Consider the following 21,482-nt stretch of genomic DNA (forward strand, 5'->3'; position numbering starts at 1 on the left):
TTCCTTCCATTTAAATTGTTTTGAATAGCTTGAGAAGAATTGGAGTTAATTCTTTAAATGTCTGGTAGAATTCAGCCATGAAGACATCTGGTCCTGGGCTTTTCTTTGTTGAGAGGGTCTTTATTACTGATTTAATTTCTGTCTTGGTTATTGGTCTGTTTAGGTTTTCTGTGTCTTCATGTCTCAATTTTGGTAGATTGTATGTGTCCAGGAATCTATCCGTATTTCTAGGCTTCCCAATTTGTTGGCATATAGCTCTTTGTAGTAATTCCTGATGATTCTTTTTCTTTCTGTGGTACCCATGTGGTTATCTGTTGTTACCTCTCCTTTTTCATCTCTGATTTTATTGATTTGGGTCTTCTCCTTGTTTTTTTTTTTTTTTTTTTTTTTTTTTTTTTTTTGATCAGTTAGCCCAATAGTTTATCAATTTTGTTTATTTTTTCAAAAATCCAACTCTTCATTTCACAGATTTTTTTTTCAGTTTTGTTTATTTCTTCTCTAATTTTAATTATTTCTTTCCTTCTATTATTTGGGGTTTGGTTTGTTGTTGTTTGCCTAGGTCTTTGTCTAGGGGCCCATAGACTCGGACCATCTTCTGCTTTCTCTGGTACATTACCAGGGAGCTGGATCAGAAGTGGAGCAGCCAGGATCTGAACCAGCACCCATTTGGGATGCCAACACTGCAGGTGGCGACTTTACTCACTATGCCATGACACTGGACCCTAGCCTGTACCTTTTAACTGGGGAATTGAGGCCATTTACATCCAAGGTGACTATTCATAAGTAATGACTTGGTCTTGCCATTTTTCCATACATATTTCCATTGTTTACTTGAATTTCTTTGGTGGTACTTTTACTGGTGATTTTCTGCCTTCACATTCTTTCATAGTGATGGCTACCTTTCTGTGTTTCTGTGTGTAGCACATGCTTAAGCATCTTTTGTAAGGCTGGACAAATGTTGACAAATTTAGTCAATTTCCCTCTGTTATGGAAGGTCTTTTTTTTTTTAACCTTCATTCATAAATGTGAGCTTTGCAGGGTACAGTATTCTGGATTAATAGTTTTTTCTCTTAAGACTTGGACCATATCTCACCATTCTCTCTAGCCTTTAGGGTTTCTGATGAGAAGTCAGCTGTGAATCTAATTGGAGATACTTTGAAAGTAATCTGGTGTTTCTCCATTGTGCATTTTAGAGTCTTTTCTTTATGTTTTACTGTGGAAATTTTGACGACAATGTGTTGTGATGAAGATCTTTTCTGATCATGTCTGTTAGGAGTTCTATGTGCTTCCTCTACTTGAACATCCCTTTCTTTCTCCAAATTGGGGAAAACTTCTGGAATTATTTCACAAATAGGCTTTCTAGTCCATTCTCTGTTTCCCTACTTTCAGGAACTCATAAGACATCTATGTTGGGTCATTTGATAGCATCCCATAAATTTCCAACTCTGTTTTTAAGTTTTCTAATTTCTTCTTCTTCTTCTCCTTCTCCTTTTTTTTTTTTTTTTTTTGTCTGACTGAAAGATTTCCTCCAAAGATTTGTCTTCTAGTTCACATATTCTTTCTTCTGCCTCACCAAGTCTGCCCTTAAGGCTTTCCACCACATTTTTATTCGATCTATTGAATTATTCATTTCTAAGATTTCATTTGGATTTCTCTTTAAAAATCTCAATTTCATGGGAAAAATTTTCATTCATGTCATGTATTGTTTTCTTTAGTTTGTGGATTTGCTTTTGATTGCTTTTGAGTAATCTTATGATTAATTTTTTAATTCTATTTCCAGCATTTCTACAATCTCTTCATCTTCCCATTCTAATATTGAAATGTTATTGTGTTCCTGTGAAGTGGAGGGGCAGGGGGGAGTTGTGGTATCTTCCTTATTCTTGTTTCTTGAATTTCTGCATTTATTGTTAGGCATTTTTGGAGTTGATTTTTTTTTCTCTGATGGCTTTTGACTTTGAGCTATGCCTCTGTGGCTTAGTGGAATTTCTGTACTTTCAGTGAATACTAAGAAGTCTGACGTGGTTGTGGCTGGGGAGCTCTGGTCAGTGCTCCAGAGTGGGGCAAGTTTCCAGAGTAACACCCAAGTTGGGCGTGGTAGATCTCCTCTTGTTAACAGAAGGGGGAAAATAGTCACCTCTGTTTTTGTGAGGTCACCCTCACCTCCACTCTTTCAAGCTGAGCAATGCCTGGGTGTCAGCTCTCAGTGTGTTCAACCCTCATGCACCACTGTATGAACTACACAAATGATCTGCACAGTCCTCACTGTGAGCACAGTTCCCACTGCATTGACTTGCACCAGGCAACCAATGAGCTCTGAGCATGTGGAGCAGCACACAGTGATTGCCCAGAGTTCCAGCTACACCCTACACCTTCTCATGTAAGCACTGAGTCCCCATGGTCTCAGCATACAAAACTCCCACTGTTGCTGAGTGCAGAGGTTTTGCTCTGCCCTGCCAACCTGTCCAGTAAGCAGAGAGGCAGGTGTTACCTGAGCCAGCTCTGCTTAGGTATATTGACCCTGGAAGGCTGGGGTCACCTTACAGTCCTATGTTTGTGCCCAGCTACCTCCCAGCTAGGCTCAAAATCAGTGGGGACTGCAGATTTTTCCCTCTACCAGAATCTCTGGATCACATGTGTATATAAGAGCCACTCTCTGAATGTTGCTCTCTCCCCTCCACTGCCATCAGTATTGAAGAGAAGATCTGTCTCAGCCAGTTGCTGTGGGCACAAAGTCTTCTGCAGCTCCTGCCCAAGCCCAAAATGACACCCGCCCTTTCTCAGCAGGGCAGCGGGCACTGCTGTTGGGAATCTGGGGCAAGATAAATGTGCCCCCTCTACTTCCACTGGGTCCGCAGACAACCATTAGCAACCACTAGCCCCCAGGCCTCTGGTCCAGACTCACACCATGCTCTTCCCCCAGCTATATCACCATGGTTTGCTGCAGTCTAGTCTCACCTCTGTTTCTGTCTTCAAGGTGATCTCTGGCTCCTAGCTGTTGCAGTCATGTGTTGTATTGATGTTTGTGCTGCATGTCCGCACCTTCCACACAAGTACATGCAGTTCCTGTTACTCTTGTAGGATTTCTAGTGTGGTTTTCTCTCCAATTCTCCCTGGAATCTTTGGGTTTTATTTCTATTCAGTCACTTCTTTGAACATGTTTTTACAAAAAAGTAATTAGTTTGAAAGTGTGTGTGTGTGTGTGTGTGTGAGTGAGAGAGAGAGAGAGAGAAGGGGGAGGGAGGGAGAGAGGGAGAGAGGGAGAGTTTCCATCTGCTGGTTTATTTCCCCAGTGCCTGCCTGGTCTGGGCTAGGTTGAAGACAGAAGCCAAGAGTTCCATCTGGGTCCCCTATGTGGGTTGCAGGGACTCACATAATTGAGCCATCATCTGCTGCCTCCCTGGATGCACATTATTAGCAGGAAGCTGTATGAGAAGCAGTGTAGCTTCCAATATGGAATGTGGGCATCTCAAGTGGCAGTTTAACACAGTATGCCACAATGCCTGTCCACTTTGAACATACCTCTGTGCCTATCTCCTCATCTGTAAAATAGAGAATTATTTCAGAACTATATTGAAGCTGCTAAAATGAAAAAAAAATTAAAAGATAAGTTTATTTTGGCATTATATGCTGAAATCCATGCATATGAAGAAGTCTTCAAAAGGTTATTAGAAAATGTGTATTATAAAAAAGTATGCATGGATTTCAAATTTTTTGAATCAAAATAAAATTATTTTTAAACTCCGTTTTCCCCACAAAATTTTTAAAGTATCCTTGTAGATGTCAATTAGAAACTTAGATAGATCTCTTTACAGTATTCACTGCTTTTGTTGCAGAAGTTTTCAGTGAAGGAAAATCAGAAGTTGCTGCAAAAATCCACTAGTATTTCTATCTCCATTGATAATCACAGTTAACATCTAAGCTCTGCTTAGAGAATTTACTGTCTATTCAATTAAGCAGATGAAGCTGGAACTAAAACATGTAAACTCTTCAGTAACTTGAACTTTTAGACATTTTTCTATGCCAATACTTTCCTACCATATAATTTAATATATTAATAGTTGCCTATAGTTTACAGTATGAGTATTCCAGTATTGGTGAAACAATGTCTTATGTTTACATGGCTGAACTCTTCAAAATATTTTCATACAACCTGTTAATAACTCTCTCAAGATTCATTGCAGCTGGGAGAGTATCAGCTTGTTAGGATCCTTTTGTTTCAGAAAGAAGACAAAGATAGGATTGGGGGTCTGGCTCCAAGTGGTTTAAGGAAGTCTTTCATGAAGAAATGGTTGAGAATTAGACAAAATTTATGACCTAATAGTTTAAAACTAGGGATACAATGAAGAAAGTCTTAACTAAATTGATGAGCAAGCTATTTGACCAGGTGGCAGATCATAGTCTACAATAACTTAGGCTTGGAGAATTTTTTTTTAATTAGACAGGCAGAGTTAGACAGTGAAAGAGAAAGAGAGAGAGACAAAGATTTTCCTTCCGTTGGTTCACCTCCGAAATGGCCGCCATGGCCGGCGCGCTGCGCCAATTCGAAGCCAGGAGCCAGGTGCTTCCTCCTGGTCTCCCATGCGGGTGCAGGGCCCAAGCACTTGGGCCATCCTCCACTGCCTTCCTGGGTCACAGCAGAGAGCTGGAATGGAAGAGGAGCAACCGGGACTAGAACCAGGCGCCCACATGGGATGCCAGCCGATTAACCAAGTGAGCCATGGTGCCGGCCCAGGAGAATTTTTCTAAGGCAGACAATACTTACTGATTTGTGGTCTTGTATACTCTGTGCAGAGTTTATACAGAAAAGTCTTTTATGTTGACCACCATAGATTTTAAAATTCATTTTCTACAAGGCAGACAGAATGAACTTCATGGGACAGTAATGTTACACCTATTCTTAAGTTCTTTCAGTGTTTCCACACTGTTCTTCACACAGTTTTAAGTGTCCCCTGAGTTTTCCCCTGCCCACTTCTGCAGACATGTTTTGCTGACTACATGTTGCCCAGATTTGACTTCATTCACTTTTTCGAATTTGTTATGTTATACCTAGTAGGATGCTCTTCCCTGTATTTTATGTTTCATTTCATTATCTCTCGTTTTGGGGATCCTTGTTTGCTCAACCTTTCTTACAAAGACCCTCTGTGTGTACACCATCAAAACAAGTATTCTACTTTCTCACAGATTGTGATTTCTTCCTTTATATTTATTTTTTAATTAATTAATATCAATTTGTCCCACTCAAAAGTAAATGCTAAAAATGGGGACATTATTTTCTCTACATTATATTCTCAGAGCACCTGGGGTCTTCAAAAAGTTTACAGAGAATTCATGCTATAAAAAACATGCATGGATTTCAAATTTTTTGACTCAAACTTACCTTTCAATTCTTTCTACAAATGTTCAGCAATACACTCACACACACATACAAATTTATAGGCTGAATACTGCAAAATTAATGACATCATTCTTCACATTCAAGCTTCAGGGGTGCTTTATTGTCTGTTACTTTGTTCTTTGACAACACTCCCAGCTTAATTGCCTCCACCTTCAAGAACACTTTTCACTCTTAAATTGAGAACATATTTTCCTTGTTAAATAAACTAAGCAGTTGTGAAAAAGAGGTGTTGCTTGCCAATAAACCATTAATTGAGGTTTCCTTCTCCCCATGGGTGTAATAAATGAATAAAACAGCATTAAAATGGAAGGATTTTAAAGAGACATGTGCATGACCTTTTCCAGTGGTATTGCCATAGTTTGCAGAATCTCAGTATCTATTGCCTTTATTGACTAGAAGTAAGACACGTGTATGTGTTAGGGAGGTGTGTTTTGGGGGTAAGGGACACTGGTAGTGTGAAGTGCCAGTGGTAAACTGGTTTCTTTTTATTCATTTAACTTAACAGATTTGCTCTGACTAGAGATGGGCAATCTGAAACACAGCCAACTCCCAGTTGCCACATCAATGGAGAGCAGCATATTATAGAGACTAAAACACAATCATAATCCAAACTATATATTTTCATTCATTCATTAAAATTGATACCTCGGCTTTGAGTTATGTTAGATTTGTACAGGACTTCTGAATTTAAGAACTCTATACATTTTCATTTAAATACAGTGGGCTAATATTCAGTTCTTACATTACAAGAAGTTCGTTTCTTTGGTCCAGAGCAGAGTTTCCATGTTATCAGCAACTCTGCTCTATTAAGTCTTGAAGTCTTTTAGGTACTGCAGGCTGAGAAAGGTTCTGCAGTCTTCAACATGGTGCCTACAATATTGCCCTTGGAATTGCTTCTTGGTCATTCAGAAACTGTGAAGAACATTAAAGAACACACACGGGTATTCTTCATGGCCAGGGTCTGGGAGTGGCATGCAATCACATCTGCTCACATTCCTTTGCCCAAAAGTTAGCATCTTAATGCAGGGAAATCTGATGCTTGTACCACAGCTATGCATTCAGCTCCAAACCAATTAGGAAAGCATGATGAAGCAGATTTTGTGGATAGGTTTAGCCACATGCACTATGTAATCAGGCAAATAGAGTTTTAAAACTTCTTTCTACTTTTTGAAGTATTCAATGAGCAAATCTATAACCAAGTCTGGGAAGGAATACAGCAGAGGAACAAGAAATAGCAGGGCCTTGATGATCTAGCACATGAATAAGTAGTAATTATATAGTAATAAATTAGCTGGGCCTTTCAAAATGTAAGTGGGACAGGAGTAGTACAATGATACAGGTTTGGTGATAATAGATTGTGAAAATATATTCTAAAATCTATCCTGTCTAAAATCCATATTATATACCTGATACAAAGCATATAGCCAATTTTTAAAATTTATTTTAATTTTGATTTGAAAGGAAGAGAAAGAGAAAGAAACACTTTTCATTTGCTGATTACTCCCAATGTTGGATGTGACTGTGCCAGATCAAAACCAGGAGCCTGTAACTCAATGCAGGTGGCAGGGACCCAAGTACTTGAGCAATCACTTGCTGCCTCACAGGGAAGCAGAGCCAGGACTCGAACCAGGCACTCTGATAGGATACGCAAGCATTCTAAGTAGTTTCTTAACTCTGTACCAAATTCCCGCCCCTTATGTTGCCAACTCTTGCCATCAGGTAATTTAAGGCTTTGGTTCTTAGAAAAAAAAATGTTTTGAGAATAAAGAATGATGATGGCCGGCACCGTGGCTCACTTGGCTAATCCTCCGCCTGCGGCACCAGCACCCCGGGTTCTAGTCCCAGTTGGGGCGGCGGGTTCTAGTCCCGGTTGCTCTTCTTCCAGTCCATCTCTCTGCTGTGGCCCAGGAAGGCAGTGGAGGATGGCCCAAGTGCTTGGGCCCTGCACCTATATGGGAGACCAGGAGGAAGCACCTGGCTCCTGGCTTCGGATCAGTGCAGCGCTGTCCATGGTGGCCATTAGGGGAGTGAACCAACGGAAGGGGAAGACCTTTCTTTCTGTCTCACTGTCTATAACTCTCTCTCTCTCTCTTTTGCTCATTGTCTAACTCTGCCTGTCCAAAAAAAAAAAAAAAAAAGAGAGAGAGAGAGAATAAAGAATGATGAGGGAGATGATGCCATCTTCTAATGTTATATTAACTAAAAGATGGGTGTTGGTACAGGAGCAGACAAATGGAACATAACAGACAGTAATAAAACAATCCAGTATATAAAAGAATGTATGATTTTTTTTAAAAAACAAGTTCTTTTCAGTAAGCTGGAAATGACGCACTATTCAGTTAACGCATTGTCAAGACTAGCTATCTGATCTTCTGTATATTAAGATAATCGAAAATGAATCTTGATGTGAATGGAAGGGGAGAGGGAGTGGGAAAGGGGAGGGTTGTTGGTGGGAGGGACGGTATGGGGGGGGAAGCCATTGTAACCCATGAGTCGTACTTTGGAAATTTATATTCATTAAATAAAAGATAAAAAAAAAAAGACTAGCTATCCATTTGAAGGGTAAAATGAAAGTAGATGCCTTATACAATTCACATAAGTAAATCCCAGACAGGTAAAAATACTAACTATAGTTAGTATAGCAATATACTATACTAGCAATTTACATCCACTGTCCCTGCCCCACTCCTTGATTATAAATCCACTGTGCTAGCAGGAGTCAGGTCAGTCCAATTTTCCTCCCCACTTCAAAATCTGGCCATTTTCATGGCCCCTTTTGAATAAAGTATGTGTCATCATCTTTACTAAGTTTTATTAATAATTTTCTCTTTAACAACTCCCTGTTCATGCCTCCCTCTGCCATTCTGTTCTTGGGAGCAGTCAGTTAGGCATGTATGATGAAATGTAAATACATCTGTCTCTAAACCAAAGAATAACATCTTATGTTATCCTGTTAAAGGGTCTACATGTTTTATTTAACTCTGTTTTGTTTGATTCCTGAAATGATGTCAAAGTACAACTCAAAAAATGGTCTTTGATTTTAAGGAGTTTCATACATCAGAAATAATTGTAAATAACTGTTTTAATAATATAATTTAATGATATAAATATTTTAATGAGTCCATAATACAGATCAAAGAACACAGATTAAGCAAAAGTATTGGCATAAAAGTATATATGTGTATACACTTATTGTCTAATAATACATTATTCAAATCAGTTGTTTATTACATTGCACAAGTATCATAACCATTTATAATTCGTAGTTTAAATAACTGAGATAAATCGCATAATTAAGTAGACTTCATTACCTGAATTTTTAAGAAATGATTTTCTTCCCAGTTATAAAACTTTCTTTTATCCTAATTTATTGCTTTAATTTTACTTCTTCTGTTTCATTTTTATATTCAGGAAAGAATATTAAGTTACTATAACCTGGAGTCACATTACTAAATATTTACACATTCAAAATCTTTTTCCAAGACCAAATTCGGTGTTTTTTTTTTTTCAAGTTATAGACCAATCATTACTGTTTAGACAGCATGCTTCTTCCATTGGTGTAGTTTTTGGTATCATGTTTCTCTGAATATTTTACACCAAACCTTTCTTGCTTTATATGGCTGATATTTCAAAACACATACAAACTTCAATTCTGCTATAATGAGCGCTAAAATATAGGAACATCTTGAGTACTTTAACAGAAGCTCCGTCCTTAGCAGAACAGCATTTCCCAGATCAGAAAATAAGAGAATTCTGATTATGTAGGACCCCGGGCAAGGCAATTTATTAACAGCCGCTGAGAGCAAGCAACAGAGCCTTTACATCTTAGATTCTCTGTAACTTCAAGTTACATTTTATCCTCCAGCTGTGAAATTTTAAGTTCATGATGTAATACTAAGGATGAGTTTATGAGCAATGGGAACGCAGGGATTAAGTGAAACAAAAGACAGTAATTTGTAAAGGACTCCCTAACGCTTTTGTTTTACGTGTGGCTCTAAATGTGCAACTGCATAATTTATTCAAGACCTAGAACTGGAAGCAAGGCCCAGAAGTTGTTTTAATAATCAAAAGTAATTTATCTATTTTAAATGCGATGTAGTATTATTTTCCTGTTTACCGGAAACAACAGCAGACATGCTTAAGAGCAAGGCATATTCTTGCACCCTTAAGTGGGTTTTCAGAGAGCCATCTACGGGGGATACTCCCGTGCCACCCCTATCGGGCGGATCTCTGCGCATGTAAGTAAAGCACACAGGACTCCTTTCCTTTTTGCCTTCGCAAAGCGAAACGGGCAGGACACGTTCACGTGATGCGAGTGACGTCACCCCACAGGGTCCCGTGACCCACACCAACCTTCCCGCTACTCCGCCCCCGCCGTCAGAGCGGGGAGTCTCGCGAGAGGCCGCCTTACTACCAGAACTTGCCGAGCTTACCGGGGAGTTTCTCTGAGGAGGAGGGAAGGTGTGGCTGAGTCGCGGAGTTTTTTGCTTTCTTTCTGTTCACGTCCGTGGCTGGGGCAGAGGCCTTCGCGGATGGCCCGAGTCTGAGCAGCCCACTGGGAAAACAGCAGGGGAGATGGCCAGGGAGGTGCCAGTGAAAGCTGAAGTGAAACGTGGCGCACGGGCCGTCCTCGCCCCTGGCTGAAGGGGCTGCGGGGGAGGGAGAAAACCCTCCCTGGGCGCCCGCGAGCCGCGGCGTACGTGGCCTCGGCCGGGTGGGGCCCCGACAGACGCTGGGAGGTTGTGGGAAGCCGCGACCCTTCTTCAGTTGCCCACATCCGGCGCCTACCGTGTCGGCGCCGAGCGGCGCCCAGTCCAAGTGGCAGCGCCCCTGGCCGCGCGACCCCGGGGGCACTGTGGCCCGGAGCCGGCCTAGAGGTCCCTAGGGTCCCACGCCCCAAACGGGAGAGTGGGTAATTTTTGCGAGCCCCGGCTGCAGCCTGGCACAGTCCACGAGTTGCCCCGCATCGTCCCTCTCCCTGAGCCCCCACCCCCCCACTTTGGGCAGGAGCCTGCCTGAGGGTTGAAATGGGCGATCTTGACTTCTCGCCTCGGTCACCTAAACCCTTCCACAGTCCCTCCGCCTGCACGTCCTCCACCCATCTAGTTTCTCCGTCTGTGGAGCCCGGAGAGGGAGGCAGCGCTGCGAAGGGACGGGGCTTGGAGTCGCTAGAGGGAGGTGTGGGACCGGCGAGGAGGGGGCTTCGCGAGGGAGGGGTCGGGCAGGCGGAGGGAGCGGCGGGAGGAGGCGCTGGCGCAGGAGGCGGAGGCCTGGGGACGGCGGAGAGGCTTCGCTCGAGCCCCGGCGCTCCTTCTCTCGTTTCGCCGTCGCCAAGCCGCGCGGGCTCGTCGGCAGAGCGAGGCCGCCGAGGTGCCCGTCCCCGCCGGCGCCGGAGGGAGGCTGGTCCCGGGCGCGCACGCTCGGCCGAGCCCCGGCGCGCCTGCTGACAGCTGCAGCTGGGCTCTAGCGCTCGGCGGCCTCGGCCCCTCCGCACTCCGCCCCCTCGGACTCCCTCCCCTCCACCTCTACAGCTCCTGCCCCCGGTGCGGATCGTTTCGCAACTGCTCGCCTCTCGCCCCGTGCTTCGCTGCTTTTCCATTCCCTCGCCCCTTCTTCTTGAGTACTTTGCCCGCCCCTGCCTCTGGGGAGAGGGGCTCCGGAGGGCACGAGTGGAGCGGCCAGAGGAGGAAGCAAGGCCCCGCAGCAGGAGGAGACTCGGCGGGCCGTGGGGAGGAGACCCCACGCCACCCTTTCTGGCCATCTCCCCTCCCGCCCCGCCCCTGCGCACACTCCCTGGCGGGCGAGCTACTTTCGGACGAGGAAAGTGAGGGCGGCCCTGGGTGACAGCGCCGCGGGGCCAGTCCCGGGGAAGCCGCGCGCCTGCTCGCGTCTCGTCCGTCGCGCTCCTAGCCAGGGCACAGCCGCGACCGAGGATGGCTTCAACCACCACCTGCACCAGGTTCACGGACGAGTATCAGCTTTTCGAGGAGCTCGGAAAGTAAGAGCCTTTGCCCGGGATCACACGTCCCCTTTCCAGCAGAGGGCGGGTCGCCTTGCCCCCGACCCGCCGGCCTCCCGGCAAGGGGCGAGGGAGTTTGGGTGACCGGAGGAGCGGGAGGAGGGCCCCTGGGATGTCGCTTCAGGGAAGGTGCTGTCTTAGTGAGCGGAGGCGACGGAGAAGGGAAGAGCCCGCTCCCTGGACCGTGGCCCCTTCTGATAATCGTAGCCCACCGGCTGCGCTCCCCCACCCAGTCTTTCCCCGAGAGACTTGGTGAATTTACGGTCTCTGCAGTTGTAGCTGTCATCCTGACAAGCGCGTGTGTGTGTTGTGTGTGTGTGTGTGTGTGTGTGTTTGGAGGGGAAACACAAACCCACGTAGGATGCAACATAGATCACGTTTTCTGTAAACAGAGATGCCTCCTGGTCAGCCGGCGGGTCGGCGGTGTGACCCAGGTTCGGGTGGGAACTCTGTGCCATAGACGGTGCCATTTTTATTGATGCCGAAAGTTCAACTCGGTTTGGTGTCGCGTCTGCTTCGCATCCCAGTAGTTGTTCAGAAAAGGGGCCCCCAACAGAACGCAGCCCTGCCCCATAGCCTCTGTTACTCCGCGCTGGATTACTGGCCCACCATCATTTTAACTGGGGTTTACGTGCGCACCTTTGCGTTCTCTGGGAGGATTTATTTATGTACAGGCAGCGGAAAAAGCACTCTGGAGACCCGGGGAGCGCTTCCCCAGAGTAGCCTAGCGTTGTGGAAAATGACCTCCTGTATCTAACAGGCAGAACTACCTCGGGATGATAAGGGGATCGAAGACCTACCGAGGACCAGTTTGCACAGGGACCTAGGGGCTGAGCCATGAATGTTGATTTATGTAGCATCAAACCAAAATTCAATTTCAATACCTCTAGTTTCCACTAGTACTTAATGCGTGTGTTGTTGGTTTGTACAGTTGAACTAAAGGAAATGTAAATATTTTTATAATGTAATGAAAATTATGTCCATATATTTTGCTGCTGTTAAAACATGGAGAATATGTCGGAAGAGCAGCTTAATTCAAATCTCTCCCCTCCCCCATCCCGAAACCGGGCACAGAGAAATCACCATACCAGGATTTTTTTAAAACCCACACAAATGTGCTCAAGATTTCCATTTTAATGAAAATGATCATCATACTTCCTTACTTAGAGACACATTAATTTTTTTCTCTACTAAAATAAATAGGCAGCAGATTTTTGCTGCTCCTCCTCAGCTCTGTTTTTGCAGGGTTTTCTCAGAGCATTTGGTGCCCTGTGAGTGTAAATTGTAAAATGTTTTCAAATTTTATGTGCAAACAAGAGTGGTCATAATCGGCACTTCCTTTTATTTTGTTGATTAATAATGTGAGCTCCCAGTTGATTAAGATTTACTTTTATCCATCAATACTAAAGAAGGTCCGTGTTTCCAGGAAGGATTGTTCATTTTCTGGAATGTTGCATTGATAGTTAACAATCAATCAACTAAAATCAATAAAAGTGCTCAGAATTTAAATTTTTAATGCCTTATTTGATTTTATTGATGACCTGCTAATTATTGGTTTCCAGGGGGGCATTCTCAGTGGTGAGAAGATGTATGAAAATCCCTACTGGACAAGAATATGCTGCCAAAATTATCAACACCAAAAAGCTTTCTGCTAGGGGTGGGTATTTGGAATCATATAAATCATATATATTTGTTTGTCATGTTGATTGTTGGTTGTGTTGTATGTAAATACATCATGTGGTTATGATAGAATTTTAGGCTTAGATACCAGATTATATATTGAGATTCATTTTCTTCCTGAATGTCTGTTGGTCTGTACAGTTTAAAAATAAATATATGTCTCATTATTGAATACAAATTCTCTTATGAGCAGTAGCAGCAATAATTATATCTCAAGCAAAAAAAGTCACTAAGTACATTTTGCTTTTATCTCTAGTGTAAAATGACTATTAGAAGAACCCTAGAACGAAAAAATATAAGTCTCACAACTATTATTATTCCCTTTTGCTTTTAAGAAGAAAAATAGGTCAGAGCTCAGTTGAATCATATATTCGATTGTAGTTACACTTGAACTTAATTCATCAAGGTATATTTAACAGTAATGGCTTCGGGAGGGATAAAATTAATGATTACTGTATTCTAGGAAGCTCAGCTTCATTTCTGATGTTTCTTTGTACCATTCAGACCTTTCCTTTGTCTTCCACATTAAGACTTCACAAGGTATCATGTAATATATTTTACACATGCAGTGATAAGCCACAGAGATAATTCATACTCATAAAATAGCTGTTGACATTAGCAAAAAAAACTTGGAGGGCTCTCACTGCATTCTTTTTTATTTTGGTGAATTCATGTAAAAGTACTTACACTGACATGTTAGGCATTCCCGAATTGTGAGCATGTGTCTTAAGGTATTTCCATGGGAACTTCTGGTTTGATGAAGTAAAAGTGAAATTAAAATGAGCAAAGTACCATAGTGTAAACCCATCTCCGTGACCTGGTTTATTTTAAGTAATGAGAGAAGAAATTCCACTAGGGTTAGTTTTCCTCATTTAATACATCTTTTAAAAAGTGCTTGGTACTACTGTCCTGCTATCATTGCCTCAGGCCTCTGTCACAGTTAATTTGTCTTTGAGTATATTGCAAATTCTACTTTTGACATGTACTTTATATTTAGGTTGGCATTTCAGTTAATTCATTGGAATGGGATTCTGTTGTACCTTTCTTCAGCTGATTCTAACATCATTCTGAGAAAAATCTGTATGCTAATATAACCAGCACCATAGAATCTGGTATGACAACGAATGAGAAGCATGTTATATTAATTTTGTTCCTCTATTAGTTTCTACTCCACAGGAAGGTGTTCACAGTGAGGAGTTGCTAAACTATAAATGCTAATTTGCTTACAGAAAGGAAAAGAAAAGAAAGGAAGAATGAAAATGCATAGTCAAATTATTTCAATGCTTATACTATTTTTTCCTGTATGTTAGCTACTTTTGGCAGTGGTGGAGGTGTCACTTCTTTTGATGGTATTACAACTTCTATTCCAAATCTCTTAGTGGCTTTACATTTTCTCTAAAAACAGATCAGTCTAGTTGTTCACTTTTACTAACCTCATTAGTTAGAGGCACCTCTACATCCTCCCAGCTCTGAAACTACTTCAGAATGGCAAATACACTGTCCCTGCTCAGGTACACATTTTCTTTTGCCTTCAATCTATGCAAGATAAATCTTCTCTAGCCAGATGGAATTTCTTCTCCTTGCCTTTCTGCCAGTGTTCCTTACCTGCTTACACTCTGTTTCAAGCATCTAAAGCCTTCAATCCCTTCTGAATTTAATGATTGTAATTATTCCAACTATGTTTAGGGAAACTAACTAAGGTGAAGAATTAGAAGACATTCTGCTTCTTTTTCTCTACAATTTTTATGACTTTGGTAATTTTTCATTTTTAAAAATACTTTAAAACTGTATTTTTCATTTTAATCGAAAGGCAGGAGACAGAGAGACAGAGGCACATGGGTAGCGAATTTCTATCCATTGTTGTATTCTCCAAAAGCCAACACAGCCAGGGCTGGGACAGGCAAAAGCCAGCCCAGAAGTCATTGTGGGTCTCCTGTGTGGATGGCAGGAATCCTGGTACTAGATATATCATCTGTTGCCTCCCACGGTGGGCATTAGCAGGAAGCTGGAATCAGAAGCAAAGAAAGGACTCTAACTCAGATACTCCGATATAGGGTGAGGGAGTTTCAAGTAGCATTTTAAGCACTGTGCCAAAGGTGTAACTTGCTTTGTGTTAACCTGCCTAAGTGAGCTTATGATGAACATCATTGGTGCTGGGTTTGAATTCTGATTCTGGTAATCACTAGTCATGTCATCTTGTGTAGTTTGCCTATTTTCTCTAAACCTCATGTTTTCCTGTTTATAATCTGTAAGATGGGCTAATAATAGAATCCTTCCTTTATAGGGATTTTTTTTTTTTTTTTTGTGAAGTACAAGAGTTACTTTGGTGTAGAAGAACGTCTACCATGTAATATGCAGTCAGGAATATTATCTGCTGTTATTGTATGATGAGGTTTTTATAATGATCAAATCAGATTACTTATATGAAAGAACTTGACAATTATAAATCTAGTTGCAGCCTTGATTTAGTTTTGAGAACCCAGTTTGAATCTTTGTCCTTAGGATATAAATTTTATTCAGTCATTTATCTTTAATGGATGCCAGACTTTTTATCAATAAAATGGTAAAACATACCCAGAGAGGTTCATGGAATATTTTTGGGAATTGGTGAATTTTATGAGTCACTTCTTAAATAGCAAAGTTCAGTATCAATTTTACCTAGGTCTGATCACTTGTAAATTGTAGTACTCTTTCTTCAAAATGGTCAGTAACTTTATTTTATACTGTTATATCAATTAGAACTGGTTATGGTTTTTAAAAATAATTTTTAAAACAGATTATTTGAGGCCGGCGCCGCGGCTCACTAGGCTAATCCTCCGCCTAGCGGCGCCGGCACACCGGGTTCTAGTCCCGGTTGGGGCGCCGGATTCTGTCCCGGTTGCCCCTCTTCCAGGCCAGCTTCTGCTGTGGCCAGGGAGTGCAGTGGAGGATGGCCTAGGTGCTTGGGCCCTGCACCCCATGGGAGACCAGGAAATGCACCTGGCTCCTGGCTCCTGCCATCAGATCAGCACGGTGCGCCAGCCGCAGCGCACCGGCCGTGGCAGCCATTGGAGGGTGAACCAACGGCAAAGGAAGACCTTTCTCTCTGTCTCTCTCTCTCACTGTCCACTCCGCCTGTCAAAAAAAAACAAAAAACAAAAAAAAAAAAAAAAAAAAAAAAAACCAGATTATTTGAAAGGCAGAGTTACAGAGAGAAGAGAGACAGAGAAAGAGTCAGGTACCTTCCATCTGCTGGTTCACTCTCCAAATGGCTGCAGTGGTAGGCGCTGGACCAGGCCTAAGCCAGGAGCCAGGAACTCCATCTGGGTCTCCCACATGGGTGGCAAGGGTGCTAGCACTCTGGCTATCTTCTCCTTTTTTCCAAGGCCCATTAGAAGGGAACTGGATTGGAAGTGGAGCATCAGGGATTTGAACCAGCATTCATATGGGATGTTGCTGATGCAGGTGGTGGCTTAACCAGCTAAACCACAATACTAGCCCAAAAGATTATGGTACATTTGTATCTCTGAATGTGTATATTTATTTAACCTATACCAAAATTAAATTGTAAGCTCTTGAAGAAAAATATCATACTTTGATTTTTTCAATATAAAATTCAAAGTATAATCATGCATCACTTAAAAAGGATATGTTCTGGGGAACACACTGCTAGGCCATTTCACCACTTTACGATCATGGTAGTGTGTTACAGAATGTACTTAAGCAAACTAAGATGGCTTTGACCTCACTAGGTGATATAATCTTATGGAAGGGGCTGACGCTGTGGCCCAACGGGTTAATGCCCTGGCCTCAAGTGCCAGCATCCCATATAGGCGTTAGTTCGAGACCCAGCTGCTCTACTTTCAATCCAGCTCTTTGCTATGGCCTGGGAAAGCAGTGGAAGATGCCCAAGTCCTTGGGCCCCTGCACCCGCGTAGGAGACCTGGAGGAAGCTACTGGTTTTTGGCTTCAGATCGGTGTAGCTCTGGCAGTTGCGGCCAACTGGGGAATGAACCACCGGATGAAAGACCTCTCTCTGCCTCTCCTCTCTCTGTGTAACTCTGACTTTCAAAAAAATAAATAAATCTTTTAAAAAAAAAAATCTTATGGGAAAACCCTTGTATATGCACTCCATTGTTGTTACGGGGAAAGTGAAAATTTTGACAGAATTGAGATTATAGAAGGAGCTCAATATAGAGATTAGGATCACATGTGGATGTTATGATTTGTAAAGGAGTTGAATAACTGATTTTCTCCTAAAAACAAGCAACTACTGAAAGTAAATCTGTAAAACTATATTAAGAACATGTGTTCTAAAATGCATATTTTCTTTTAATAACACCCCTTTCTGAGAATATAATGATCTGAAAAAACTTTTTTTTTAGATTTATTTATTTTATTTGAATATCAGAGTTGAAGGGAGAGGAGTATCTTTTATTTGCTGGTTCAGTCCCCAGATGGCACAATGGCCAGGGCTGAGCCAGGCTGAAGCCAGGAGCCAAGAGCCTCCTCTGGGTCTCACCTATGAGTAACAGGGGCCCAAGTGCTTGGACCATCTTTTGCTGTGTTCCCAGGCCTATAGGAGTGAGCTGGATCAGAAGTGAGGCAGCAGGAACAGGTATTGGTACCCATATGGAATGCTGACATCTCAGTTGGTGGCTTTACTCATTAATGGAACTACACCGGCCCATGAAAAAAACTTTTTGTAGAAAAATTTTTAAAATGATGATTAGGCTAATGTGGAAAAATTGCAAAAAGCTTGCTAGCTTCTTAAGGTACTGATTTTTGGGAGCTGCATATGAAATTTTTTGGAGCATATTTTTTTCTTGCAAATTTTTCTTGTATTATTTGCAATTCCATGTGTTTATAAATCTACATCTTAAACTTATTTGTAGTAAAGACCATTTAGTCATATAACTCAATTAAGGTTCTTTAAATGTAATATTACAATGGAAGAAAAGAGTTGTTGTCAATATATACAGGACCTTCGCTGGCACTACGGCTCACTTGGCTAATCTTCCACCTGCAGCACTGGCACCCCGGGTTCTAATCCCGGTTGGGGCGCTGGATTCTGTTCCAGTTGCTCCTCTTCCAGTCCAGCTCTCTGCTGTGGCCCAGGAAGGCAGTTGAGGATGGCACAAGTGCTTGGGCCCTGCACCCGCATGGGAGACCAGGTAGAAGCACCTGGCTCCTTGCTTCGGATTGGCACAGCACACCGGCCATAGTGGCCATTTTGGGGGTGAACCAATGGAAAAGGAAGACCTTTCTCTCTGTCTCTCTCTCTCTCTCTCACTAACTCTGCCTGTCAAAAAAAAAAAAAAATATATATATATATATATATATATGTATACAGGACCTTGAGGGAATTGTCAAAAATTTGGCTACATTTCTGCACAGATTTATACATCCAACTCTACAGTTACCCAGGCATTTTTCCATGCTTAGATATTTTTAATGGATTTCCAGCAGACAGTTTCAGTTGCATTTCCTCTCAGCTGTTAGTCACACACACCATATTTGGGAGACTCAGAATCTACTCAGGAGTTTCTTTCCTTCTGTGTTAGCACATGCATCTACAGAACATCCCTTATACTATACTGAGCAGGTAGAGAAATACTGTCATCATATATTATTTAACTTCTTTTTTAAGCTAAAATAATATTGTAGAAACACCTCAAATGTCTGTTAATTTACATATAATTTATATCTTTTAAAATGTTATTTTGGTGACATAGGAATAGAAGGTATGCTTACCAAGTGGTGAATAATGATAACACATTTCTCTTTCTTTTTCACCATGAGAGTTAGAAGTTATATTATTTTGATATCAGATATTTAGATTAGTACAGAACAAATACTGATTAGTTTTTTTTTTTTTTTTTTTTTTTTTTTTGACAGGCAGAGTGGACAGTGAGAGAGAGAGACAGAGAGAAAGGCCTTCCTTTTTGCCGTTGGTTCACCCTCCAATGGCCGCCTCGGCCAGCGCACTGCGGCCGGCGCACCACGCTGATCCGATGGCAGGAGCCAGGTACTTCTCCTGGTCTCCCATGGGGTGCAGGGCCCAAGTACTTGAGCCGTCCTCCACTGCACTCCCTGGCCACAGCAGAGAGCTGGCCTGGAAGAGGGGCAACCGGGACAGAATCCGGTGCCCCGACCGGGACTAGAACCTGGTGTGCCAGCACAGCAAGGCGGAGGATTAGCCTAGTGAGCCATGGCGCCGGCCAGTTCTGCTGTTTTTATAGTCTATTTGGACATGTTTGGAATGGTAAACTGGTGCCAGAATATGTAAAATCCAGAAGGAGCTGTGATTACTACAGTTCAGAATCCACTGCACTGATGGTTCTGATAGCAGATGTCTGTATGAATAACCCATGTAATTTATTCAGCATTTTAAAGCATCTTGATTATAAAATATTTTATATGATAATAATGACTTCTTGGCATTCATCTTCTCATACATTTCTTAATTGCTAGAACCACTTATTACATGATAAATCAGAGGTCAGTGTTCTTCTAAAATATAATAAATTATCATATAACTATGAAATAATATGTGCCAATATAAGTGTATTTTACCTCTCTATACCATTGCTAATATTAAGAAGGAGTTTTCTTTTATATTTCTGCAAAACTTCAGTTATAATACAGTTAGGTCTTTTTATATTCTCTGATTTTACTTGTTTTGTTAATTCTTATAGTGGTGATATTACTTGAATATTAATGAGAACTTAATAAAATTCTGTAATCAAGCAAACAAAATTAGTATTGTGTATATATCTCTAAGCAGTCTTTTTTATAATATAGTGCAGATGTAAAATAAAACTAACACCACTTGTTACTTTTAATTTTTTTTACATCCAGACAGTCCAGAAATTACTCTAATTTCTCAACCTCTTGGTACATGTGTGGAATTAGAAATAGAATTGAGACTGCATAGATGAACTAAAGTTCTGATTATACAGTATTGATTTAGCAATTTAAAACTATTTGAGAAAATTAATGTTTGAAAGTTTTGTGGCTAGGTTGGTGTTTTAAGAAAAAATTAATATATAATTTTTATTTTCATATGTGGACTTGGCACAACTCTTCAGTTATTGGGCCCAGAAGTGGCATGTATTATCTTTATTTTGTGTCCTGTAGTTCAGATAACTTAACATTTAAATTTCTGTATAGGCCTTGATATTAGATGACTATTTCCTTTTGATTAATGAAAATAGTTCTAATATTTGAAACTTACTAGGAAATAAAATAATAAAAAGTTGTATCAGCACTGTTAGGAAATTATAAAAATCCTTTCTGTATTACAGCAAGATTAAATAAGGCAACCTTAATAAGGAATGTGGTGGTCGTTCCATACTGTGTTATTAATGCATGTCAATCTTTGCCTGACTGTGTGAGATCAGCCTCCCACCCAAGAACTTTTTGATTGTTCATACCATTGAATTAACACTTTTCATTTCCTTTGAAATATGGAACCGACCCATTGCAAAAATTAAAACTCAAGTAAGTCACCTTTTATGAGTCCTTTTGATATTGGGAGTTATGAATCAATTACTGGAGATTTTGTCCATTAATATTTCCTGATGTATGATTGTAGATGATAGCTTAGCAAATGAGATAGTGTTTGGGAAGGCTGCAGTGGAACTCTGTGCAGAGCCTTCTGAAAGCATGTAGACAGGAACTCAGAGAGGTTGGTATCACTGAGATTTCCTAAGAGATTCGTGTGTGAGGTTGTGTTTTGAATGACTTAGGTGAGCCTGATAGAGAAAGGAGAAATGCTTGTCCAGGCAGAATAGCAGCATATCCAGAGTAACTGAGAAAGTTCTGTCTGCACCTTCCAAATGGAATGAATATACCCTGGAGTGTTAAGAGCCTCCTAGGACCCATTCAGGCTGCCTCTCTTGTCAGGTCCACCTTCTCTTCTCTAGCCAGAAGTAATTTTTCTCTCATCCTTTGTTTTTTGAATCCTCTTCATGAATGAATGTGATGCTAGATTTTAATTTTAATTTAAAAGAAAATACTCACCATGTCCTCCTCCCACTGCTAGGTACTGGATAAATAAAAGCAAAAGATAAGTTCCTTACTTTCAAGGTGAAGCAGATTCAGGTTGATAAGGGTCACAGTGGAAGTATTCACTGGGTGAAAGGTATATGGAGATAACTGCTATGTTGATGAAAGGTCAACAAGACTTTCTACAAGGGCTGGAGTTTGAACTGGGGATTGAAGATAATGAGTTTTGTGCTTAAAGATACATAGAAAGGAAATAAAGTAGTAAGTGTTATGAAAAATATTGGAGAGAAGCAAGAAAATTGGAAAGCATAAAAGTGAACTTGAGATACTTTCTAACCGTTGGTGATCAAGAGTTTCATGAAATCAAAGTGATAAAAAGACATGGGGATTTTTTTTTTT

General features: G+C 41.4%; 2 protein-coding genes across 29 annotated transcripts in view; one reads left to right on the plus strand and one right to left on the minus strand.

Annotated features, from left to right (window-relative positions):
• The window catches only part of LOC127483154 (translation initiation factor IF-2), a 335,580-nt gene extending 324,424 nt beyond the window's left edge, over window positions 1-11,156 (minus strand). For all 28 annotated transcript variants that reach the window (XR_011378297.1, XR_011378293.1, XR_011378295.1 and 25 more), the window contains exon 1: window positions 9,829-11,156. Coding sequence is in view for 5 of the 28 variants with exons in the window: in XM_051819498.2 (XP_051675458.2) it covers window positions 9,829-11,156 (1,328 nt within the window). In the remaining 23 variants the exon portion in view is untranslated. The remainder of the gene's footprint in view (window positions 1-9,828) is intronic.
• Window positions 11,000-21,482, plus strand: part of CAMK2D (calcium/calmodulin dependent protein kinase II delta) — a gene marked incomplete in the record, with an annotated part of 312,777 nt that continues 302,294 nt past the window's right edge. Inside the window, 2 exon segments of the mRNA NM_001099954.1 lie at window positions 11,000-11,393; window positions 12,977-13,071. Coding sequence (NP_001093424.1) covers window positions 11,329-11,393; window positions 12,977-13,071 — 160 coding nt within the window.

This window comes from Oryctolagus cuniculus, chromosome 8 (genome assembly GCF_964237555.1).
Source record: "Oryctolagus cuniculus chromosome 8, mOryCun1.1, whole genome shotgun sequence".
Lineage (NCBI taxonomy): Eukaryota > Metazoa > Chordata > Mammalia > Lagomorpha > Leporidae > Oryctolagus > Oryctolagus cuniculus.